The sequence below is a fragment of the Lissotriton helveticus genome, chromosome 4_1 (genome assembly GCF_964261635.1).
Source record: "Lissotriton helveticus chromosome 4_1, aLisHel1.1, whole genome shotgun sequence".
In the NCBI taxonomy this organism is placed as follows: Eukaryota; Metazoa; Chordata; class Amphibia; order Caudata; family Salamandridae; genus Lissotriton; species Lissotriton helveticus.
The window spans coordinates 447,815,924-447,842,456 of NC_136063.1; the positions used below are offsets into that span (position 1 = coordinate 447,815,924).

General features: G+C 44.0%; 1 protein-coding gene across 1 annotated transcript in view; it reads left to right on the top strand.

Annotated features, from left to right (window-relative positions):
- The first annotated feature begins 1,529 nt into the window (after nt 1–1,529).
- GEM (GTP binding protein overexpressed in skeletal muscle) overlaps nt 1,530–26,533 on the top strand; it is a 45,089-nt gene continuing 20,085 nt past the window's right edge. Inside the window, exons 1-3 of the mRNA XM_078687032.1 lie at nt 1,530–1,652; nt 12,586–12,912; nt 24,861–24,937. Of these exons, the coding sequence (XP_078543158.1) occupies nt 12,594–12,912; nt 24,861–24,937 (396 nt within the window). The 5' untranslated portion in view covers nt 1,530–1,652; nt 12,586–12,593. The remainder of the gene's footprint in view (nt 1,653–12,585; nt 12,913–24,860; nt 24,938–26,533) is intronic.

Sequence of the window (26,533 nt, forward strand, 5' to 3'; positions counted from 1 at the left end):
CCACCCCCCAGGCAAGTGTGCCGACTGCTACCGGCGGAAAAGTGGTGGGCCGAAAATCTCACCGATGCAGTCGTTACCGCCATGCTAATGGGACCGGCGGTTTTCTGGGTTGTGATCGTGGGCGGAAGACCGCCGCCTGCCCGGCAGTTGCCACCGCCGCCCGGCAGCGGTCATCCGACCGCCATCCTAATAAACTCCATATTTATATATGCCTGCACAAAGTGGAGTACTGCGATGCTGCGCTAGTGACAGCTGCATGCTTTACACATGCCAGATAAAATAATACAGCATGAACTAGAGGTGCGCATGCCAGCAAATGAACAGTGACAGCCGACCCAATGCTCTCTTGCTTGGCTAATTCAAACACGTGGATTTCTCTAATGTGTAGTGGTTTGCATTATAACATTAACCTATAGCACTGCATTGGGTGACGTTTATTAGAAGTGATAGCTCCCAAACATTCATGCCTCCTGAATGCCCCGACAACGGTGCAATTAGTCGACAAGAGGCAAATCGGATGTCATGTGACCCCATTAGTGCGTAGAGTGCCGTGGTAGATTACAGCCAATTATTGCGTATTAAACCACACATGAATGGTTGGATGTACGTTTTTACAACGCATGCTTTTACTACGCATGCCTTTACAACGCAGGTTTTTCAACGCAAGTCGTTACAACGACTTGCGTTGGGGGGTGCTGGATAGTGAATAGTTTAATTTACTATTCCAACTCCAGTCCCCGTGGATAGTAGGGAAGGTGTTGGATAGTAAATTAAACTATTACCTATCCTAGAGCGCCCCCCAGCGCAATTCGTTGTAATGACTTGTGTTGAAAAACCTGCGTTGTAAAGGCACTGCGTGGTAAAAGTTGCGTCGTAAAGGATGTTTCCCGAATGGTTTCTATACAGTCCAAATCCTAAACTGGTGACTGCGACGACGAAGGCAAGAAGACGCAGTAAAATAAAGTAATTGCAGGCTGTCACACAGTTTGGTAGAGGGTGAACTGGGATCTCTAGGTTAAGAATATGGTCGGCAGGCAGAAGCCATAGAAATGACCGAATGGTTTGGGCTCGAGACGGGACCCCAGGTGAACCAGAGCCAGGGGTATGGCTCGGCTCGAGCTCAGTGGCTCGCTCATCTATAAGATGAGCACGTGAACAGGGGGGGTATTTGACCTCATATGATTTAGTTAATTTCCCATTGCTGTGCCTAGTATAAATTACTTTTATACCTACCAGTACCAGAGTATGTGTACGGGGCACAGATGTCTTAATTAACGCCTGTGTGTGATGCCTCGTCTACTTTTCATGGGTTTTGGCAGCAGCCTGGTGTGGATTCAATCCTTGGCTGAATGTTTTAAGCGGATCGTGTGCCCCTTGCACGGTAATGGTTTTGTGATTCCTGAGTGCGCAGCGCCGTGTGCTCCTCGCTTTCCCTGCTCGGCGCAGAGCCCAGTGACATCACGGAAAAGCCCTGTCTCCCATCACTTCTGCTTCATATAAACGCGCGGTGCCAAGAAAGACTTAGAAAGAGGCAGTCGGGGAACGGGAGAGGATTTACTCCAGCAGCCGGGCTCCGTCTCTGGTATTTACAGGAGTCCTCGGGCAGCAGCGGAGCGGAGCGGGCAGCGCCGGCGCACGGGGGTCGCACCAAGGTAAGTCCTGCAGAGGCAAAACTAACCGCGATCTGCACTCTTTTCCTTCAGAGAGGAATTCCCAATAAAACTCTTGTTTTCTGCCAAAGGCTTCAAGCAGTGGCGAGGCTTAAGGCAAGCATAGCTGCACTTCTTTATTTTTAAATAGTCCTCTTTGATTGGGCCGTGATTTTTGCACACTTTGAAAAGTCCATTTATAGCAGAAGCGTGCATAGTGAAGCGATCCCGCGGTATGCTGCGCCATGTAGGAGCAGAGCAGTTGTTCACAGCGCTGAAACTTTTCTGTGCACTCTGACGCATGTGGCTCTACATTAACAGCGTCTGAAACAGGCCTAAAGACAAGGCCACTGGAATTATGCGATTTTACAGCCACGGCGCTTTAAGCATAATTATGCATTTGCCGCTGTTTCCACACAATTCATCATCTGCTAATTAATCTGCAGATTTCTGGAAAAAAAATGTCTCTAGCTCAAATGGACCAAAAGTTATAAAAAACACTGCAACACGTGTTGTCGTGCAACGGAAGGCCATTCGCAAAGGCTGACTGGGCACCTTACTGTTGCTTATTTCTGAAGTTTAGTGTCAAAGTGGTACTCATGAGGTGAAACTATTGCCCAGAAAATGTTAACGTGTAAAAATGTAAAAATAAGGAGGCAATATGGCCACAAAATCTGCAGCATTATGCCAAATAATTTGTATTTTTTGCCGCATAGCTTAGTCAACACTGGCACACAATATAGTCCTCCCCTACCGCATAATTCACATGATGGGAAGAAATACAGAACATGGGTACCTGCTCACACAAGGCATGGTAAAATGTCTCTGTTAACTACTGACAGCTAACTTCAAGGTAGACAGCATTTACAACGCTGTCTTTACAACGGAATGCCTTTACCATGCATCCTTTACCATGGGATACCTTTACCACGCGATACCTTTACCACACAATACCTTCACCACGCATGCCTTGACAATGAAAGGTAATTACATTTAAGATGTGTAGGTGCATTATATATATGTATATGTATATGTATATATCTGTGTATACATGTGTGTGTGTATATATGTATGTATATATATGAAAATAAATAAATTAGGGTGTAGGGATGGGTGGTAGGTGTGTTTTTAGAGTTTAGGGGTAGGTAGGGGTATAGGGTATAGGGTGGTAAGGGTGTTTTATGGTTTATGGGGAGGGTAGGGGTTTAGCATGGCAAGGTTGGTTTTAGGGTTTATGGGTGGGTACGGGTATATGGTGGTAAGGATATTTTTAGGGATTAGGGGTGGGTAAGGGCATAGGGTGGGGTGTTTTTTGATGTTGGGGTGGGTAAGGGTATGGGAAAGTAAGGTTTTTTTTAGGGGTGGGTAAAGGTATAGGGTAGTTAGGGTGTTTTTATGGTTTAGGGGTGGGTAGGGGTATGGGGTGTTAAGGGTATTTTTTAGGGTTTAAGGGTGGGTAAGGTAAAAGGGCTGTAAGGTTACAAAGAAAGGGGGGTTCCCCCAATAAAAAAATCAATACAATTATCTTTAATTAATAAGTATAAATATATGGATTCGCCTATCTTATGTATACTTACCTAGCTTTGTAAAAGCGTGTGTGGAAAAGTTATATACACATGGTAAATAAAAGCGTGGTAAAGGCATTAAGTGGTAAAAGATATGTGGTAAAGGTATGCGTTGTAAAGGTATGTACCACCACTGTCAATATAATTGCAACCTTTACATGTGGGTGAATGAATACAAATCTGGCAGGTTCCTTTTATTTGAAACAAGGCCCCTGGAATGAAGCAATTCTGCATTTTGGATCAGTTTGCATTTGCTGCACTAGACATAATCTGCTGCATACATTGTAGATCTGAACAAATAATGTTTCTAGTCGAAACAGGTCAAACGTTTCTAAAACATACCATGCGGGAAGAAGCGCAGATTCTGACCATTTACAAATATTAGCCTGTCACCTTCCATCTACTCATTGTTGCAGTCAGACTTTAATATTTTTACCAGATGGTGTTAATATCCCTAATTGATGGACTGGTGCAAAGGCTTTTATATCCAGAAGAAAACCATATCACACCTACTTAAATCTAATGAAAGAATTGTTGTAATGTGCAATAAGTCTCTGGTATTTCTTGTCAGGAAGCGGTCCTTCACTGTGCATACAGAATAAACCCACCACAGCTCTGAAAGGCAGGTTTCGAAATGTTGCTGGAAGTCCCAGACTGAGCGACAGAGACAGCCCACTTTTAGTGCTTGGAGGTAAAATGGGGCAGTGGTACTAAAGTCCAATGCCTGTGCTTTCCTGCAAGACAAAATCACGAATTGTTGCTGATTAGCACTACGAATAGGATCTGCTGAAGGTGTATAGTTTTGTAAGGAACCTCTTTATGTTTTTGCAGCTTTGAGATCTGCTTTGTGTCTGTAACTTTGGGAGGTAACATATCAAAATAGAGAGATAATGATTAGAATTCGGCACATAATTTACTTTTGATTGCATCATAATTTAAGTAATTCACTTTTAATTTTGCATATTCTAGCCATCTGTGATGTATAATTTGATTCATCATTGTCGCATAACATAAATAGACTTATTACAGCGCAAGACTTTCTAACAAGGTTATCTTTGTGATTAATTAGACTACCCGGGGACAGTTTCATCAAATGTGTTCATTTTGCCTCAAAGAAAGCTACCTAGGGATTTATTTTTAAAACATGTTGACATCCAAGAAAACCCCACCTTGCAGGTTGCTGGTTCTTGCTTTGATAATGTAATGTCAAAAAATGTGTTATGAAAATATGTGAAACCCCACTTCATGTATACTATCTTGAATCATCACCTAGCAGCCTACACTTTACCTACCGATGTTCAGCTTCTGTTGCACCTAAGGTAGGTTTACACTGTGGAAGTCCATATGTAGTTGTGCATCTTTCGCAGAAAGAAATGCTAGTGGTAGAGCTCTCACCCGAACTCTTTCCACGATGGGGATCTTCTTAATCCTGGCCTGCCAATAGCATGAAACATGCAGGGACTTGACAGTTTCTCTTCTCCCGTTATGAGGATAAGCCTACAAGCTCCAGCATGCTAAGTATTGATTAAAAAACGGGATTGACTGAAGGCTGTCCTTTTGGCCCGGGGCCAGTTGACAGCCATGTTTAAGTTGCAGAGACCCCCTTCTTTCTGATGTCTTGCCAGTAGTCATTCATTTTGAGTTGCAGTTCCCACTGCTTGCAGAAGAGAAACACAAGGCCTAAGTTTCCAGAGTAGTTGCCCAAACAAGTGTCACTGATGCTGCTGCTGCACAGCATCAAACTAACCTTACTAAACATGGTAGCTGTAGGGTGCGCTGTACGTGAGGCAGGCCAGGCTTACTTCAGTGTGGCCAGCCCGATGCTCTGCACACCAAGTGTGATTGAAAGGTGTGCCTAGAGAGGCAAGCTCCCCTGCCCCTCCGCCAGACTTAGCTTCGGTGGCTCAAATAGGAGCAGTGGTTAATTTGTAAAACAAATACGTGCTTGAGGCTCTCGTCAGGAGGCAGTTTGCACCAGCCCATTTCTCCTGTAGCACCGTCTAAGGCAAAATCAACTACTAACCATGAAAGTTTGGAGAAGACGTGGAATAATGGCCAGAGCTGCCGACTTCGGAGCTGGGGAACCAGGTTCGAGTCTCGGCGTTGGCTCAACATCCTGTGATTCTGGGCAAATCACTTAATCTCCCTGTAAATGAATGTGCCCTTAACTGGTGCTCATGAAAAGCGCCGGTGTTGATGGTAAAGTGCCGGTGCTGAGCGCACAACTGATTCAAATTAGGAACAAAACATGTTACAGAGAAGCACATACCTCTAAAATATTAATTTGTCATATATTGACAACTTGCTATAGTCTGAACTTATTGAGTGTGATAAATGCCACCAAATTGCTGCAATTTTTTGCCAATAATGGGGAATAACATGCAGAATCTGCATGTCTCTCTTATGTCCCCTGATAAATATCGGCAGACTTCGTCTTATGAAACTTATCTATGGGTTTGATTTCTGTTGCAGTTCTCATAATTCTTATATGTGCAGTAACAAAAGTTACTACACATACCAGAATTTGACTTCCAGATCTTAACAAGGGCCTTAACGTTCACCTTACCATTTCCAGATCTTAACAAGGGCCTTAACATTCACCTTACCATTACCAGTATGCATTTAAATTCCAGTAGACAAAATTTGCCTAAAAAGCCTGGACTGGCTGATGCTGCGATGGGCATGTGGAACCACTACATTTGAAAACCCCCAAATTTACCGCCACAGCGCGCCCAGGAGTTGCTGAAACAGAGATAGTGTTAAACATCAGTTTCATGAGGCAATGTGTCCCTGAGATAAGGCACCCCACAGCACATCAAAATACAGTCAATTAAGTAAGGGTCCACTCAATAATTGAATTCTAGATCAGGAATAAAAATTAAATGATTTATTACAAAAATTCAAAAGGTACTGGACAGAAATCACCAAATGGAAAAAGTACAAAGTCATTGTTATGAAGGCTCGCAGAATGGGGAATTACAGAAGAATGTGCTAATCAGAAAAAAATGTAAGTCCCAAGTGAGCAGGGATATCAATATAGCAGCGAGAGCATTCCTAGTAGCATCGAAAAATGTTCTGTCTAACTCCAAAATCAGGAGTTTCTGTAAGAAAAGACTCCTAGACTAACATTAATTGTGCAGAATCATCATGGTGTGACAAAAAAATTACACTCTCATAATCAGAGCACAGTTTTATGAAAAATCACAATGCCTTAGCATCTAAATGCTAGCCTTATACACGAATATTGATTCTGCCCACTTTATGCTAATGTTATCCAGAGATGGCAGGACAAACTAGCTACACGCGCAACAGCAAACTATTATGAATGAGTAGGGTACAGTGAGCTAGTGGTCCTTGAAGAAAAAAATATTATTGTGACCATGCTGCAAAGCTTAATCAAGATCAGAAATAACATCAATAAAATTAACAAACATGGCACTGCTTGACTGTGTACTGCAGAAATGATGAACAGTATACATGCAGGACAAAGATATTCATTTTAGAGAAGATGGTGTTTGGGGGCTATACTGAGCCCTAGTTAACAAGAGCCAGGAAAACAAGCTTTTACATGTCATAGGAAATCTGTTTCAAGTGCAATAACATCAGGTCAGCATGCACATTAAAATTTGAATACACAGTCTGTACGTTATCAATAATGTACAACATAGATATATAATATACACAAAAACTCTAACACTGTTAATCATGACATGGGGGAACATGATCGTGTGTTGAAATTTCAGTAAGTGAAAGACATACAACCAATGTGCTTTCTTGACTGTGTTCAGGGTCAGTACGTTGTTTTTTGCCATTTGTGGCTTCTGTCATTTGTATCATCTTTAGCCAGTCTTAATATAACACAATTTTCAAACATATAGTACTAATAACGCAAAACAACAAGTCCCACAATGCAAATTTCTCGTTGATAACACAGGAGAGTATGAATGAAAGTGCCACACATGTCATGGGGCCTCTTGTCAGCTTTCCATAATGTGAGAAAATGTGATTCGTGCTGACACTGTAATTTCAACAGCACATTGCAACTTGATTCATAATTCAATCATTACACAACGAAAAAATTGTTACAATAGGTTTATTTCCATATATTTATTCATTAAAAAAAGTAACGTTGTGCGAACTTATAGATATACTTTTCTTGTCTTAATTACAAGTTATATTTATAGACCAAAACAAAACAAAAGGTATGCAGTTTGTCCATGCTTCGGAGTACAGAATATTTTACACAAGGTACAGGTCATAACCCCCGCACAGGGCCCACTCCGGAAACAGACATTTTACCAAAATCACAGCCAACACAAGTTGTAGTTTGTTGTGGTCGTTGTTGGCCGCAGTCTTATTACCATTATATACCAACTCATGTTTCTATCCCCTGGGCATCACTTTTATGGCCAGGGTCATAAATCATTATCATGGCATATCATAAATCATGTGTCATACATCATCCGTATGTCATAACTCATTGGTGTCATGATAAATCGGACGTCATAACTGATTAGCGTCACCTGTCATAAATCATTTGTCATAAATCATTTTGTTGGGTCATAAATCATTTTGTCTGTCATAAATCATTTGTCTGTCATCACTTATTTGCATATCAGAGGATCATACATCATGTGTCAAAAATCATTTGTGTACCATAAATCATGTGTGTCATGGACCGCCATAATTTGGACATCATAACTCATTTGTGTTACATTGTTGTCACTCATTTGTCATCCATCATTCTTGGTCATAAATCATTTGCTTGTCATGCCTCCTCTGCATATCCTAGAATCGTGAATCACCATGACAGTTCGTTATTCCGCTCTCTTATAGGATTATCTCCTTTCTTGGCACTTTTGTGGTTCAACTTGTTCTGTTGGTTTCCACGCCCCTCTGTGTGTGTGGGGGGGGGTAGCCTCTCCCCAGAGTTAAGCCCCAACTCGCTACCTTGCTAGTCTCTTTTTGTGCCCTGCCGTCCGGCTGGGTCTGGGCTGCGAGCGCCGTCTCTGTCTGCTACCCCCTTTTGTCCGGCCTACTCACCCTGCCGTTCGGCATCCCAGTGTGAATGGCCCTCCTTCTACACACCGCCCTGTCGGTGTGCCTCCATAACCATCCGCTGTACCTCTCTTATTCGCCAGCACTGTGACACTGCTGGCACGTAGGTGTGGGTGGGTGGGACTCGAAAATACTTCTGCGCCGCTCCCCAGCTCCACGATGTAGTGACGAGCTGAAGTATGGGGAGCAGCGTCTTATACTACCCCCACAATTTTCCCGCCATGAACGGGCAGTTCAGCCATTTGGGGGAGGGTCAAACCTCACCTGGCCCCCTCCATTGGCCAGGTGCCTAGGCGCCATCCTGGCGCGAGTTCTTTGCAGCGATGAAAGTGCCCCCTTTTGGTTCGGGGCGCTTCCCGGTGGCTATAACCGGATCCTTCCAGGGCTCTGGCATCCGTTATGGTGCCGGCCCTCGAGGCCCCCTTCGGGGGCGGCCTCTGCAAAATTCTGTATTAGATGTCAAACAGGTGTATTTTTCTGAGTCCAAAACTGAAAAGGGACCCTCCCATTTGAAGGCATGAGAATTTATCCATTTCACAGCCAACAAGTTGTACATGTCAACACTGTAGCCCTTGCTCAGCTGGCATTTGGATGTCCCTGTCTCAATGTGCAGAGCAGGGTTGAGAGGAAGGCAGCACCATGACAGGATGACCAAACAGCTGTATTGCACACCTGGCCTCTCTGTAGGGGCACTGTCTGGGCCCCTGGACAGCCAGAGCGTGAATTTAATACTCAGGCGTGGCCTGTGCAGGTAAGAGCAGTGGGGCGGGGCGGGCGGAGAGGGAGTTGACAGACGACGGAATAGGAGAAACAAAATTGATAAAAAATGAAAAACACTTACCTTGCACTCGCCGCATCGCTGATTCAGCAATACGGCGAGCGCATGGTAAATGTTTTTATTTTTTTTAATGCTATTTTCCCTATTCCGTCGTCTGTCAACTCCCCCTCCCCCCTGCCCCTGCCCCGCCTCACCGTTCTTACCTGCACCTACCATGCCTGTCAATACGAGTGTCTGCAAAAAACAGACGGAGCAAACTGTGTTAGCACGGGTCATACCCATGTGGGTGTATCACTGTAAACACATACAAGAAGGTAAAAAAATGAAGTAGGCATCCAGTGAATATGCCGACATTATGGGTTTGATCCCCCTCATATTCCTGGCTAATTAATTACAAAATAAACACGCGAGACAGGAGGGCACACGCACGGCCCCCTGTTCCCGGGAGTCCCCCTCGTATAGCGCTGCCTCACTGCTGCTGCAGCGGGGAGGAGGGACAGTAACGTTGGCGTGAAGGGAGGCGTGATTGTAATAGAGGCCCAATCAGAGAGCCGACTGGTGCGTGTAAACAGAGTGACTGATAAGAAGTGTAGTCACGGGCAGAGACGCCGTAGACTCGGTGTCCCAAGGGCGTGTCCAAAAAAGCTATAGGGCGGTAACGAAAACCCCTGCACAGCAATAAGAAGCCAGGGTTTAACATAAATATTGACGTTGCCCAATAGAAAGCATGAGCGGGAGCAAAAGTCCCTCTCCTAAACGCCCTCTACCCCAAGAAATCTCTCGCTGCGCGAGCCATGCTGCGCGCTGCAACGCTAGGTGCAAGACCGAAAAAAGGGATGGAAACTTAAAATACTCCAGGGTACTTCATATGAAAACTATGCCTGCTACATCTGTGCAGAAAGTTATCCTTAGAGTCTGGTGTTTACTATGTGCTTCCGGGTGCTTATATGGTGAGAAGTGGGAGGTGGAGTTTTGGTACCAGGGACAACACACACGTGTTGGAGTACATTTGGAGTGAATCTCATGCTGACTCGGTGCAAAATGATACCTATTTGCAGTGTACACTTCATCTTTACCTTCTATCTCCCACAAATAGTTGCCTTACCTTTTTTCATTTCTACTCTCTTTGTTGTATCTCTCTATAACCCTTTTCCATTTTTCTCTTCCTCAGTTCAACAGCCCTTCCTGCCTCTACCTCAATCTCCTATTTTTAACTCTCATTCGCTCACCTACTTTTGCATAGCTCTCTCTTCCACTACCTCTTCATGTCTTTTCCTCTCACTCTTCTCTTCTCAAGATTCCACCTCGCTGTCTCTTTTTCAGTTTTTTTACACAAGTCATCCTGATTCCCTTCCCTCTCTACCTTCAACCACTTATGTCTTCTTTCCTTTCTCCTCATCCATGCTCATCCGTTGTTCTATTATCCCCATTACATAGTTCTACAGTTTCTCCTCTTCTTGTCCTACTTCTCTCTTCCCTTCCAACATACCCTATATTTCTGTGCTTTCCATTCCTCATCTCTTTTTCCCTTCACTCAGTTTTTATATGCCCTCTCAGTCTGTCTCTCAACCCCTCTCTTTGCTCTCACCATATCATCTCAGATTTTCTCTTCCTTCCTCTCACCCTTCTTTTTTGGCTTCCCACTTCTTACTATTGTTCTCTCATTCTTCCTACCCAATTCTTGCTTCCTTCATCTTTCTTTCCCATGATTTATCCCTCCATTTTTTTCTTTACTCTGACTTACATTACTCGTATCCTTTTCTCTGCTTTTCTCTCATGTATGTACGTATGTATGTACATGGCATTTCTCGAGAGCAAACCTAGCCAAAAGGCAGCAGAGCACTATGCATGGCCAAAAACAAGATTAAAGTCGGCGAGTAGTAGGAGAGGAAGCTGAGTTGTGGATGGTTAATTCATTGTAATGTAGTGTTCTTAAAGAGGCAAGTCTCAACTCTTTCCTAAATATGAACAGCACTAGGACTGTCGGATGCATACATGGACGTTGTTCCAGATCCTGGGTGCGTAGATGGAAAAGGCCTGTAGTCTTGTTTTTATACTTCGTAGAATATATATCTTTTCATCCTAATGTCCACCCCGTGAGGTGATATCCTCTGTATCAAAGGCCACACACTGATTTCCTGTTTTCTAATTTAGGAAACTTTTTGTGATTTCATTTCCTTTGATGTCAATTTATGCTAATTAGAAAGTCAGAAAACTGTAAATCCCTCTTCTTTTTGGTCATAGAATGCTGACAAATATGGAGTTGGAAGTGACATCAGAAATGCAGTAAGTGGGACAAAAGGCATTGTCAATGATGTTCAGTATCCAGTACTATACAGTACTCACTACATTAGCAAAGAGTTACCACATAGAACCTTTCAATTTCCCCAGCCCCCTAACTCATACTTATGACTGCTGAAAATGCATTCACCAGAGAGTGTGGCAGCAGTGTGTCCCATGCACATGTACAATACAAAGGGGCATATGTCAGAAGCATTTTTGCATTTGGAAATGGCCTGTTTTGCAGAATCGGGGCGTTAGCGACCGCCAAAATACTTTTACATATGTACATAGCACAAATTGCGATTCGGTAACATGTTTCTGAATCGCAATTTGTGTTAAGCGATTCGTATTTGGAAGGGGCTTGTTTAGGGCTTCCCTTCCAAATACGGTATTGCAGTGCTATGTATGAATAATTTGCGACTGTATTGCGGTCGCAAAACATTCGTTTTTTACCAACATCTCAAGGGTGGTGGTAACCATTTGCAAACGGGAAGGTGCCCCCAGTGGACCCCTTTCCCCTTGTGAATGTTGAAACAAATATATTTTAAGAAAAGGCAGTGGTCCAAGGGAAAATGAAACTGAAACGTTTCATTTTTTTAAAATACATCACTTTTTTTTTAAAGAAAATAGGCTGCATTAAAAAAAATCTTTAGTAAAAAAGAAGTCACAGGCATCATGGTCTACTGCCCCAGCAGGCCACCATTTCTGTGATGGCAGCAATTACTATAGGGTCGCTAATTGTGATCTACCTCATCAACTTTGGAGATGGGGAACCAGGTTCGAGTCTCGGAGTCGGCTCCTCATCCTGTGATTCTGGGCAAATCACTTAATCTCCCTGTGCCTACCAAAAAATAAATGGGTCCTTGTGTAATATAACTGGTGCTCACGTAAAGCGCTCCAATACTTTCGGGTCAAGTTAGCGCTATATAAAAGTGCAAAAAAAAAACATTTATGCAGTAGGTCTTTTGTGACCCCATTAAGAATCGCTATTACTAACTTGTGAATTTTTGTACATTAGGATTTGCAATTTCTTAATTCCGACATGCACAAAATAGTAATTACGAAATTGCTATCCCTAAACTTTGTAAATGTGGCCTACCAATTGTAATTTTGCGAATCAAGATACCTGATTTGCAGATAGAGATGCAACTTTTTAGCCGGTGCGTTTTTTGGGGCCTAGTTTTTAACAGAAGACATACAAAGAAGGTTTTTGCACTCTGATCTAATACCAATGTAATACTTTTTGTTGCAGGGGCAAACATGACTCTGAACGTGAGGATGCGTCGCAGTAACACCTCTCTGACGCCGCAGCAGCAACGCTGGAGCATCCCGGCGGACGCGAGGCACCTTCTGGTCCAGAAGCATCCACACCTGACCCGGAAGTACACCATCAACCCCGAAGACTACTACAGGGGCAGCTGGTCCTCCGACTCCTCTGATTCCGTTATCTCCTCGGAGTCTGGGAACACCTACTACCGGGTGGTGCTGATAGGGGAGCACGGAGTAGGAAAGACTACCCTCGCTAATATCTTCGCAGGTGTTCATGATAATACAGATGGGGAGTGTGAAACTCTGGGAGGTAAGATGCCAGTGCCCAAATAACATTGTAAATTTCGGCAGGTGGTAAATGACAGCCCTTCCCACACTAATGCCAGGGGCGTAGTTTCAGGGGTGGGGGGGGGGGGGGGGTGTTTGTGGTGTTACACCCCCCAACAAATGTATTTTATAATAAATGGTTGGGTACCAGAGCTTTCAATCCGATATGGTAAGGTGTGTCTTGGATTTCACCTGGGATTTTTAAATACTCAGACAAAGACACACACACACTCTTGTTTATGTTTTGAAGGACTTAAAACATTGTAATTTTACATACTGTAGTTTCAGTATCCCCTCACACTATCTCTCCTTTCCCTTTCCACGGGCCCTTATAGCCCCTCATGCACTTTCTCATATAATGATTGACATGATATGCCTGCGCGATTGTCGGAAAATCTGAAATTCCAGTCTTTTCTGACTTTGCATGCAGGGATCGAGTCGGGGGTACACGCGGGTGGACGGTGTCCCCCCACTCTTTTAACAAGGTGGACGCCGCCCCCCCTGCCAAGAAGATGGGCCCCACAGAAATAAGCTGAACCTTCTGTCCCTGTGTAATTTTCAGACACCGGGACACGTTGCGCACGTGACGTCATGAGGTCATTTGCATATTGTCAGTCCCTCCACCTATTTTTATAGGACTTGTGCCCTGTTTGCATGTGTGCTGCACAGTATACATACAAAGTAGGAAACTTTTAAAAGTTAGTCTGAGCATAGTAATTTTGTACTGGCATGGTAGCTTTCCAGTACAAAACCTATGCACTCATTTGCACGATGATGCTAAGATGTGTGCAGGATGCTAGGCGAGGCAACCTGGCTGCCTGCAAGAGCTGGGGAGAGGGCAGTACTGCACTATCAGCCTGATTCATCATTCTCCCGTTTTGCGAGCCCCTAATAGCGATTCATAACGAATCGCTATTAAGGACTTGCAAAACGGGATTCATGTAGGAATTGCAATAAATATTGCGATTCCTACATGTTCATTATTTGCGAGTAGCAAATTGCTAATCGCAAATAAGGAATAACTCCCCATTCATTCCTATGGGCTAAAAGGCCCATAGGAATGAATGGGGAGTATTCCTTATTTGCGATTAGCAATTAGCTAATCGCAAATAAGATAGCGATTTAAAGGGTGCCAGGGGTGTCCAAAGGACACCCTGTAGCACCCCTTAAATGCAAATTGAAACAGGTGTTGCGCACACACATGTCCAAAGGACATGTGTGTGTGCAACATGCAACTTAGAAAAATGCTTTTAAAAGCATTTTTCTAAGTTTTCGCTATTTACCACGAGGTTTGACCTCGCGGTAAATAGCGGGCCGAAATTGCGAATTCGCAATTTTTAAATGGATGATGAATTGCATTTAAGGAATCTCAAATATAGATTCCTTAAATGTAATTCCTCGCAAAATAGCGAAATCGCTTTTACCGATTTTTGCATTTGGGATGATGAATCCCAAATGCAAAAATAGCGCTCGCAAAGGGCCCGATTCTCAGAATCTGGCCCTTTGCGAGCCGATTTCGGCTTGATGAATCAGGCTGCTAATCTCTGTAGATGGGGCACTTTCCTGCTCTCTTTCACTTTCATGCAAAGCAGCTCCGCAACTTTAGTTGCTGCGTTTCAAGGCATTTTAGTAAATATATTCCTAAGTGTTGCTCTACGGCGTAATTGGAAGGCAGCAGTCTCCAGCCTGAGATTTGTCCTCCACGTACAACCTCCAGTACAAATTGCAGTGCGATGGTAACCGCCCAAGTGTAAGTTGCATAAAATGTGTAATTTCACGTAAAATAAGCATCTTACGTGTAAGGCTATCAAATGTTATGCAGCGTGCCCCTTGTTTTTTCCTCGTTTCAAACGATCATGGCCGGTCTGGGACCCCAAAGAAGACCTGGCAATTTTCTCAGACCAGCCCCTGGGGAAGCACTGCCTGGCCCCAGGAGGCTCGAAACACTTGCTGCTTTTGTTACTATGGGGCCGATATAGCAGCACCACTGCAAAACCTGCACCCAGTAACAAAACCGGCCTCCACCGCTGGAAAACCAGCCTCACCCTGGCAGCCTCCCGGGGAAACGCCCAATGCCTAGTACGGCCCTGCAAATTATGTTAGGATTATCCTCAATGCTGTGTCATGATATTTTAGCGGATCTTGCATGTTTGAAAATCTATGAGTGTTTGCACTTTGCCTGCCCTTTTACACCCCTTTTGCATTGATAATAAGAGGAGGGGGGCTGGGTTTGGAGATCCGCAAAGCAATTTCGGAGGTGTGTTTGCGTCATTTTTGGCGCAAAAATGCTTTTGGCACACTACTTTGTCTGAGTGCCTATGCAAATATATAGAAAATATGGGCTTCGGTTTGTGGTGGTTACTGCTTCTATGAGATTCAAAGTGGAACCATCTGCCAAAAGGAGCAGTGCGCCTGCTTGTGCCTGCCAAGGTCCCGCGGTGCCCCTAATCTCTCTCCATCTACCCTTGCCATCAATTAGTGGATGTATTTTTGCCTTTGAAAAGATGCATAGTTTGTAATTAGGCCCATAATCTGAATCTACTAATTGTTTAACCCCTTGCATGCTCGTGACGGAACCATTCCGTCACGAGCCACGGTGGTGCTGTGCTGGTGACGGAATGGTTCCGTCACGGCTCGGCCGCCGCGCCTGCGCGGTGCTGATTTCGCCGCGCCTGCGCTGAGCGTTCTATTGGGCGGGCCGTGACCGAACCATTCTGTCACAAGCACAGCGCCACCGCATCTCCTGACGGAGTGGTTCCGTCACGAGCATGGCGGTGCCGCACTCCCCCCCCCTCCCCCCTAGCGCCACGGCGGAATTACCGCCGCGGCCAAGGGGTAAAGGCCAGAAATTGCTTCAAAGAGAAGTTTGTGTTTCACTGTTACCTTAGTTGATGTGTATCCTTAGAAGACAACGCACTATTAAATTCACATATCCATGCTACAATTCCCAACTCTTTCACAATTGAGTAGCTGTTTCTAAAAAAAAAAATTAAACTCTTTGATTCCCCACACACCACCAAGTGCTTTTATCAAAAGTCTGTATAATAATGGCAAGTTCCTTGCTTCGTGACCTTCCCCACTACTATTCATTGATTTAAGGGTTTTGTAGAGTGCCAATATGTTGCTATATATCCATCTGTTCATGGTGAGGTTAGCAAAGGTTGGGCATCTTCGGTGGATAATCTCCATGTAAATCAGTCTTGGAATTTGTCGTCAGACCGAAAACCACCCGATGAAAAACCAGGATAATCCCGGCTTAATGGTATGATTAGTGGATTTAGTTAAAATGTACACTTGTCGAAGGTGGATTAGCACTGTAAAGGGCCAGGTCTGGTTGCTGCAAAAAGGAGTGTGAGTGTGCTCATATGGCGAGGTCTTAGTAGACAAAGCATTGCTCACACAGAGGAGTTTCCCTTATATTGTTGCCAGTTTAGATATTTCTTGGTCCAAGTAATACTAGACGTAAGGGCCTTGTGTTGTCTGTGTTCCCGCTCTGTGTTTCTTCCACTCAAATTTGAATTTGCAGATTGTAGATGTGCCTGGGGTGCAGATTCCTGGTAGGAACATAAGTAGTTCGATCCCTGATCCAGAAGACACTGTATATGGTGCCCAGTGATTTGAGTTGTGTTCTTGAAACCACTGGAAGCCAGTGGGGTGATTTGTGGAACATTTCAAATTCTTGAAGCCTGTAGTGCTTGCTACACATCTATCCGCCCACAACCATTGACTGGCAGCGTGAAGGGAGTATGGCATACATGACACCGCTATTTGCCTACAATCCTGAAGGCCGGCAGCGGTATACAAGCAATTTTAAAACAGATAGAGATAACAATCCTGTTGAAAAAGGTCTCCCCCCCCCCCTACTCCTCAGCACTGAGTTTGCAGTCACTAATATCATTTGTCTGGGGCCCAAATTAGAAGGAAAGAGACATGAAAGGTTAAGAAGTGGTAGAACCCTAAATTACCGTCTGACATTAGGGAGGAATCAGCGAAGCAGCGGCAGGTAGATCAGTGGAGTGATTTACAGGTGCTTGTGTTATACTTGTGTATGTTGTGTATGTTCAGCCTTGTTTTGCACCCCTCTAGTGTTTGCACTTGTGTTTAGGGTAATGCCATGTACTGGGTGGTTCATCAGTCTAAGCTTGATGACCACAGTTACCTGGTTAGTTGTACCAGGAAGTTGGATTGGAACATGGCCCTCTTTCTGAGCATGCTTGAGTGGATGTTGGTCAACTTAATCACCCTATTGAAGTGGGACATTCTGGATAATGAAGTCAAACGGAACATAGCTTTTTTTACCAGTTGCACAGAGATGGGACTTTACTTAGGAAATTGGGCCTTGCATAGGGAAGAGCATTAATCCATTATTTCTATGTTTTTCATTTTGTTTATTGGAAAAAACACTTTAAATCAGTGGAAATATTTTTGGCCCAGCAAGCATGTCCCCTGAGCCAGGTTTCCAGGTGTGCACTCCTAAGTGCACTGTTCAGAGACCTGGGCTGAGGAGTGAACGCTCAGTTTGAAAGCGGTGACAGTATGAGCCTCCTTTAGGGGGAGCAGAGCTGCATTTATTTATGATTGCCGTCCCCAGGATCACTAGAGGATAAATTGGGACTAAAGCCAACAAATTTTTTTCACAAGGATTCCATATAGTGACCAGACCATTGGTTGTGCTGTTCTGGACGGATAATCCACTATAATCCAAGAATGGGATGTGCATGTGTTTTCAAAATTCTTGCCTTACTAGTATTCCTAAAGCCGAATTCTCCTGATAATCATTGCGAGTACCTGTGCAAGCAAACACGTGTGCTGGTAAGGGACAACAGACCTCTGTCTCTGCAGTCACATTCTCCAAATAACACCCCCAACCCCAGCATTCCCGCCATCGACAGGTATGCACGCAGAGGAGAGACAGTGGGATCCTGGGATTGCCCAGGGTCCATGGTTCCCGGATAATCTTAGAGATTAACGTCCTTGTTGCATTGCTTACCTTTATATGCCATTTGACCCCACTACCTTTACTGTAACTGTAAAGTATGCTGTCTAGCTCTGTCCAAATTTAATCCAGCTCATTTTGTTGTCAACTGGATTACACATATCATGTTCTATTTACAGCACCCCATGTTCAATATGTCCCTGCTGCTATACAATTAACCATAGGTGGATATCTTGAAAATCCGGCCCTGCTCTGTCTCCCTCTGGACCTACTTTGGACAAAACCTGCTCTTACGTAAGTCTCTGATACTATTCTTGCTCTTGGTAAAACCACTGATCTCTACCCTGTACTTCCATTCTTTTTGGCGCTATTTATTTCTGGTGGGCTACCTTTAACCCATCTATCCTTCTGGAGGTCTGATCCCTAGAATGCGACACAATGCAGATCCACAGAGCTCCATTTAATGTCAGTCGGACACATTATGAACCCATTTTGACTTTTCCTAAACTGTTCCTTATTTATTTACCCAGGTTGGGGTATCATTTCTGCTGCAGATCCAAGCTTTATCTAGAACGAGGGAAATGTTCCCCTCCAGTACATCTGCAGAGGTGCTGATAAATGCATTACCAAACATGGACCTATATGTGGATCCTTGAGGGTTCCCACTGATCACACCACTTGCAAGAATGTGTCTCTTATTTCTTATGTAGGGTGTAACCCACCCACAGTGGGGGCCCAAGCTAAAGCCACTTATGTTGTTTATGAGTCATCTGTGCAACAACGTCTAATCAACCTCCAAATAATCCAACCTGGCCACATCTATTTCTTATTCCGGGTTTCAGTCACCTCGTTAAGGATCTATCAGAATTGTTAATAATGACCGCCCCCTGGTGAAACATAATGCAGTGAATGCTACAGTCCTCCAGCATCAGGTATACTTCCAATCTGTCTTAAGCATTTTAATTAATTTCTGCATAACTGAGTTGAGGCCTATATACCTGCCATTAGCAGTCTGTTTTTGTTTGACTTTGATAAAATAAAATCACATTTCCCTCTCTGCATTCTACTTCCAGCACACATTTTAGTGGTGCTGGGAATATTTTCACAGGCTACCAATGTATCCTGATAACATATTGAATCAGGCACCAGTCCCTTCCTACCATTAGTTTCCTATACATTTGCCTTGCCCCTGTGAATATAGAATTTATTGTTTCGACTGTGTACACTTCGCGAAAGTTCATGTTCACAAATTCCCAGTTCTTCTCCTCACCTTCTCTAAAGAGAGGTTCAACCATCTTTTGTCACGATTCCTATGCTCTGTTAGATATTTCTGTCTTGCTACCGCCGCCTATGTAAGCATAGGTGTTTGCAGAGGGCAACTCTAACTAGCTAGAAACAGAGCACTGAACAAAGGCCGGAGTCTTAAGTAACATATCAGGATCCTCTTGAATGAAGCGGGTGGTGAATCCTCTGAAGTGGAGATGTAGTGTTGTCCGAAGAGTTTAGTCTTCAGCTCCTTTGTGGTGTTGGCTTCTCTTCTTGTTTTGGATTCTTTTTTTTGTTTCCAGTCTAGAGATGCCCTGTTTTTTTGTGTGACCCTGTACACCTGAGGTAGTTCGAGTCTGTGCCACTTATAGAGTTGTGCAAATTCTGTTAGTCGTGTATATAATGTAGCTTCTCATGAAGAGGATGTGGGCTTGATGGGGGTGTTAGTCTAGTTTCTTCATGGTTTGTTGGAGCTTTGATGAGACATGCAGCCTTTCAGAAGAGACAATGTAATGCCAGGGGGATAACATAGCAGGGCATTGACAAGATGCGGAACTGGATCACTGTCCAGAAGTCAGTTTCAGGAAGGTACAGATTCACTTTCTTCAGGTTTTAGAAATGTTACCATGTTATATTCGTTTGTTACCAATATGTTCTTTGAAGGCGAGGTCACTATCAAGAATGAAACCAAGTGATTTTGCTTTCTATGTCACCTGGAGAATAAACCCACACGTTCTTTTCGGAGAGACGGACTTCAATTTGTGATTGTTTGCGTCAGTTCGCAAACTTGAGGAATTCTGTCTTGTCCAGGTAGAGTTTTAGGTAGGCGGTGGATATGAAATTCTAAATTAGATCGAGGCAAGTTTCTCAGCCAGAGATCTGTGTCATTGGTCTATGGATGGATCATGATGCTGTTGCTGGCAAGTAGGAATCCAAGGGGTGCCATGTAGAGGTTGTAGATGATGGGGTACAGGCTGGGGCACGGGACACTTCACATGAGATGGGTAGTGACTTAGCATCTGGACAAACATAAACATTGCTGGGCCACATCAGAGAGCCCCAGTGTGTTTGCAGCGGGTGGATCAGTATTCGGTGGTTGGCTGTGTCAAGGACTGAAGAAAGATAGAGCAGGAGGGTGTTGTCAACAATTTAAAGAGTGGTGTTCTCTTTGCTGCCGAGAGGTCTGAAGATGGATTAATAGGTCTGTCTGGGGCATTATTGCTCATTTGCTCTTGTAGTTGTATGGAGACTGCTTTCTCAGTGATTTTACCAAAGATAGACAGGTGGGTGATGGAGCAATAGTTGCCATGATCTTCCGGGTCCCAGGGAAACGTTTTCAGGATGGAATATTTAGTCCTGTATTGAGAGTGACTGGGAAGGCTCCTTGGCTGAGGGAGGTGTCGATGATATTAAAGAAAGGTGTGAGGTCATCACCATGGAGGAATTAAAGGATGGATGATGGTAGAATGTTATCTTTTTAGATGTTATGTTGTGAGTTCATGATAAACAAACAGTGAGCAACCCAATCAACCCTTGAGGGCTTGGGTAATTAGATAAAAGGGTAAAAGTGCTCTCAAGGGAATTTGTTTAGGCAGAATTTAGTAAATTGCAAACTTATTTGGTAGGATTAGTTAATGTATCCCATGTGAATTCAAATCATCAGTATTGAATCAGACAAACGATATATATATAACACATGAAACATAAAACATAAACACAAAGGTGTAATGAAAAAGCGTTTTATCAAAATCAATGGTCAAGAAAATAATATACAGGTAAGGTTCATTCAAAACGTTTAGGTTTTGAAGGTATACAGACAAATTAATTGAAAAAAAGACTCAACAAAACCTAAATACACCTATCTAAAATCAATATGAAACAAAACAAGATAAAGATGAGGTGAAAGTCGACGTTTCGGTCTCTTAGAAGCTACTTGAGGAGACCATCTTCAGGACAGAAGTCATATATATACTGTATAAAAAGACCAGCGTAATCTCATTCAACTTAGGAACGCTTTCTCTTGGCAAAGTGGCGCCTAGCGCAGAGAGGACGGTCGAAGTAGTACCGCTCCTACTTATTCTGATAGAGTAGATTTGTGCAGTATGTCCGGTGAGTCTGGTTGAGTATATTAAAAAGCCTCCGCACGACGAGTGAATCACGGTAAGCAACAGGCATCAAGTGCTACAAGGCATGGATCAATCCAGTTGTAATAGGCTATCTTCAGCAAGTACCAGCGGACTAGTGATCGTATTACCGCAGGAAGTTACACTGTAATCCCAGCAAAAAGTCACGGGCACAGAGATTCAGGACTGATTTTTAATCTGGAGGGTTAGAGCACAGCGGTCTTAAGGAGTAATTTATTTTTCTATGAAGACACGAGATATCAACGGAGTCACAGCAAGAGTCACGGACCCGATGGTTTCAGAAGTGATGTACACTCTGAAGTATCTACGCCAAGGGTTATAGAACGAGGCTCGACCCTCGTTCTATGACCCTTGGCGTAGATACTTCAGAGTGTACATCACTTCTGAAACCATCGGGTCCGTGACTCTTGCTGTGACTCCGTTGATATCTCGTGTCTTCATAGAAAAATAAATTACTCCTTAAGACCGCTGTGCTCTAACCCTCCAGATTAAAAATCAGTCCTGAATCTCTGTGCCCGTGACTTTTTGCTGGGATTACAGTGTAACTTCCTGCGGTAATACGATCACTAGTCCGCTGGTACTTGCTGAAGATAGCCTATTACAACTGGATTGATCCATGCCTTGTAGCACTTGATGCCTGTTGCTTACCGTGATTCACTCGTCGTGCGGAGGCTTTTTAATATACTCAACCAGACTCACCGGACATACTGCACAAATCTACTCTATCAGAATAAGTAGGAGCGGTACTACTTCGACCGTCCTCTCTGCGCTAGGCGCCACTTTGCCAAGAGAAAGCGTTCCTAAGTTGAATGAGATTACGCTGGTCTTTTTATACAGTATATATATGACTTCTGTCCTGAAGATGGTCTCCTCAAGTAGCTTCTAAGAGACCGAAACGTCGACTTTCACCTCATCTTTATCTTGTTTTGTTTCATATTGATTTTAGATAGGTGTATTTAGGTTTTGTTGAGTCTTTTTTTCAATTAATTTGTCTGTATACCTTCAAAACCTAAACGTTTTGAATGAACCTTACCTGTATATTATTTTCTTGACCATTGATTTTGATAAAACGCTTTTTCATTACACCTTTGTGTTTATGTTTTATGTTTCATGTGTTATATATATATCGTTTGTCTGATTCAATACTGATGATTTGAATTCACATGGGATACATTAACTAATCCTACCAAATAAGTTTGCAATTTACTAAATTCTGCCTAAACAAATTCCCTTGAGAGCACTTTTACCCTTTTATGTTGTGAGTTCAGCGCAAAAGAGGAGGCTAAAGGTGGTCCATATTGGGGTATAGCGGTGGGTCCTTAGAGGGGGCATCAGTTCTTGTTTGTTGTTGCCGATGTAGGTTATGATTTTCTTTATTTTCCCTATTGAGAAAAGGTTGATTGTTTCACATTTGTAAGTTGAACACTAAATAGGTGAGCCTGGGAAAGGGTTGACACAATGCGTAACTACCCTAAAGAATCCACACTGGCTCCTGCTCACCAAAGCACTCTGCTTTCATTATTTCTGAATACAGTGAGAACCCTGCCAGGCAGGTTAGGTTCTCTTAACCTTTACCATGCTCATGACGAGCTGAGCCCGTCATGAGGCACGGTGCTCCGGTGCTCATGACGAGCTGAGCTCGTCATGAGCCGTGGACCGCTCAGGTGCGGGGAGAATTCCCCTGCTGAGCGTTCCACCGGAGCCGGTGCACCTGTGATGAGCTAAGCTCGTCATGAGCACAGGAGCGCCGTGCCTCATGATGAGCTGAGCTCGTCATGAGCATGCGGGCGCTGTGCGCGCCCCCCCAGCACAGCGGGGCAATTACCCCCGAGGCGAAGGGATGAATGTGGCGTGCGGTCAGAGCGGCCCGTGCAGGTAGGAGTGGCAGGGCTGAGGAGTGAGGGGGATTCGACAGACGATGTAGAGGGAAAATTAAATAAATAATTATTTTTCTCTCGTGGTCGTCTGTCGAATCTCCCCCACCACCCACCCCGCCGCTCTTACCTGCATGGGCCGCTCCAGCTTGCGGTCCTCTGCCAGAGAAGCAGAAACCAGAGCCTCTGCTGACCCGATGGGATAGTGTGCTGCCTGCTATGTGTAACTGACCCCCCAAATGAGTTCACGTTTACCACTGACATCTGACGTTACCAGCAGTTCATGCGGCAATAATTTGAGTAAAAGAAACACCCGTATTTACAGCCCTTAAAAATGACAGAAGTGCGGTATGCAAGACTATGTAAAAAGCAAGTTAACGTTATTACACTTCTGAATTGGACCTCAATTACTGATGTACAAATAACCACTATATGTAACGTAGAAACAGTCAAAGCTTACACAATATCAAGGGCCAATAACCTTCATGTAGAGTAGCTGCGTGGGAGGGCACTCCGTAAACTTGCCAAGAAGTTACTGTGATGTGGTGCTTTGTTTTATACGGATGAATCACTTAAAGCAAAGAGAGAGATGGTGTTGTTGCACTTGAAGGTGCAACACCCAGTTTGTTTACAGGACTTAAAATGTGTAAGGAGCGAAAGCCCTGTCCTCACTTGATGAAAAGCGAGGTGAGCAAATCTTGCAAAGTTGTGAATTTGCCCAAATAACTTTAAAAAAAATCTAGAGTGGGATATTTTTCCTATAGAGAAACCCTTTCCCCCTCTTCCATTTATCATATGGCTGTTCTCTTACCTTTCTCTCAATGAGCAGGGGCTTATTTCGGTCCTTCACTGGAGTGCATTCACACACGTTTCCAGACTGGCAATGTACCTGGCAGACGGATCTAAGTACCCACAGACATGCACGTTTGTGCTTGTTCACTTACCTCTGTTGGATGGTCCCTACTCTGAAGCACCGCTCTCCCGCCCTAAACCTAGGTCTCCGACTGTCAAATTCCTGAAAACCTCATTCTGTGATTGAGAATGTGCGGATTGTGATCGCAAAGGGATTTTTACACATTTAAGCTTAAAAAAAATGAGGGGAGAAAAAAAAGTATGTCAATTTTGTGCACCCACAAAGGATGCATGGTATTTAGACCAATAGGATGAGGGCTCTGAAGATGCCTTGCCCCTGCTGAGCGCATCCCAGGAATCCCAGGAACAGATTAGAATTACCCCTGCGAGTTGCCCTTGAGGAACCCTAGAAAGTTGAAGATTGATATATCCTGACGTTTCTGCGACTATTTCAGTCTTGGCAGATTTACAGACTTCCCCAACAAAGCCAAATATTGCAGCTGATCTCCAGCCAACATACTTGAAGCAGTAGTAATGCGAACCACAACACATCACTGGAGGGGAAAACATTATTTTCCATGACCAGGACTGGCTGGAGTCTGTTTGTCTGCTGCTTTAATGGGTTCTGGAGGGTCCACACTTACTCTTGTCACTTTCACTGTTGTGCCTGTTATGGCATCCATGGAAAGTGAGCCAGGATGTGAACAACACACCGGTATATCACTGTGAATGCAGTGTTGGGATTAGTAAAAAAAGACTGCAGAGATTGAAATCGATATGAATGTACTTGGATCTGTTTACATGTGTTTTGTGGTATTGAATTCACATAGTATTCACTTATGCTCTATTTCCTTTGCAGAGAACACATACGAGAGAACCTTGACGGTAGACGGAGAAAGCGCCACCATTATTCTGATCGACATGTGGGAAAATAAGGTATCCATTTGCATTCTGTGTAGTGTATACTCGTGTGTTGCAAGCTATATCAGTGTACCATAATATTGTAGCCTAAATATCGAAGACCAAAATGCAAAGAAGTTATGTATGTTTGACTATATACTCAGCTCCACTTATCCGTACCATGACTACATGTGTGTAGAAGTGAAATTAAGAATAGTAAATCTATACCCACTTATATAGTTTCACCTTTTTGACCATCTGGTCCACAATATTTAACCCCTCCCCTGCTGGTGACGGAACCACTCCGTCATCAGCCGCGGTCGCGCTGTGCTGATGACGGAGCGGTTCCGTCACGGCCCGCTCGGCACGCTGCGCGGCGCGGATTCTGCGCCTGCGCTAAGCGTTCTATTGAGCGGGCGGGGCCGTGACGGAACCGCTCCGTCATGAGCACAGCGCAACCGTGGCTGGTGACGGAGCGATTCCATCACCAGCATGCGCCTGCCGCGCGGCCGCCCCGCCCCCTTAGCACTGCGGCGGAATACCCACCGCAGTGAAGGGGTTAAAATGTTTTGGCAGGTCAGTATTTCCTTTACTATATTCTGACATGCAACTCTCAAACAATGGCAACGGACTGAGTTAGACAAGCTTGTTCTTTTTTTCTACACTAGCCACAGATTGTTGGATGGCCCTGTTTGAGATAGGAATAAACAAACAAGATGTCCAGCTGTTGCCTGACTGATTTTCCATCACCCAGTTTCCATCACTGGGACACTGGGTGGAAATTGTTCCCCCTGAGGAGATTCAGGGAAATACAGTCCCATCACTCCTCCTTGGCAGCCTCATACAAAATCTGTTTAGCTGTCAACCACTGCCTCCCTTGTCTATCCTGCCAGTTGCTGACAATCTGGTCAATAATCCAGGTTGTTTTAGGGACCACTGTACGTCTCTAAAACGTAGGATTAATAAAGTTTCCTGAAGTTGGCACACACTTCACCCCCATTGAGGAAACATAAACCTTGTTGGCGTTCCCATCAATTCCAACATTTATTATGCCAACTTCTAATTCATAGAGCTTCTAGTATCCTGAATCTACAAAAGGTCCAAAAACAACCTTACAATGACCTATCGCCTTATCTCTAATTCAAGCTCCTGTCTGCACTTCTTTCCTGTGTCAATACAGTCTCTTGCAAGGGCCTGTCACCACATGAAAAATTATATCCATATAATGAGCTATTAGGTCTTCCTCATCAGGGCGGCCCATTCACATGCCTCTTCAGGGTTGCCAGGTACATTCATTGTTTTTTTCACCATGCCTACTGACGCTTCCCCCACTTCCCCTCTGTGAATGTATGTGAAAAAAATTTTTAAGAGCATGCAGAGGTCCCAGGGATCACTGCCTACTCTTAAAAAAGGAAACAGAAACGTTTAATTTTTCTTGTTTAAATGCATCCCATTTTACTTTACGGAAATGGGCTGCATTAAAAAAAAAACTGCTTTATTTAAAAAGCAGTCACAGACATGGTGGTCTGCTGATCCCAACAGGCCACCATCCCTGGGAGTGATAGCCATTCCCAATGGGGTTGCAAATTGCACCTTCCTCATGAATATTAATGAGGCAGGCAATTTGCAACC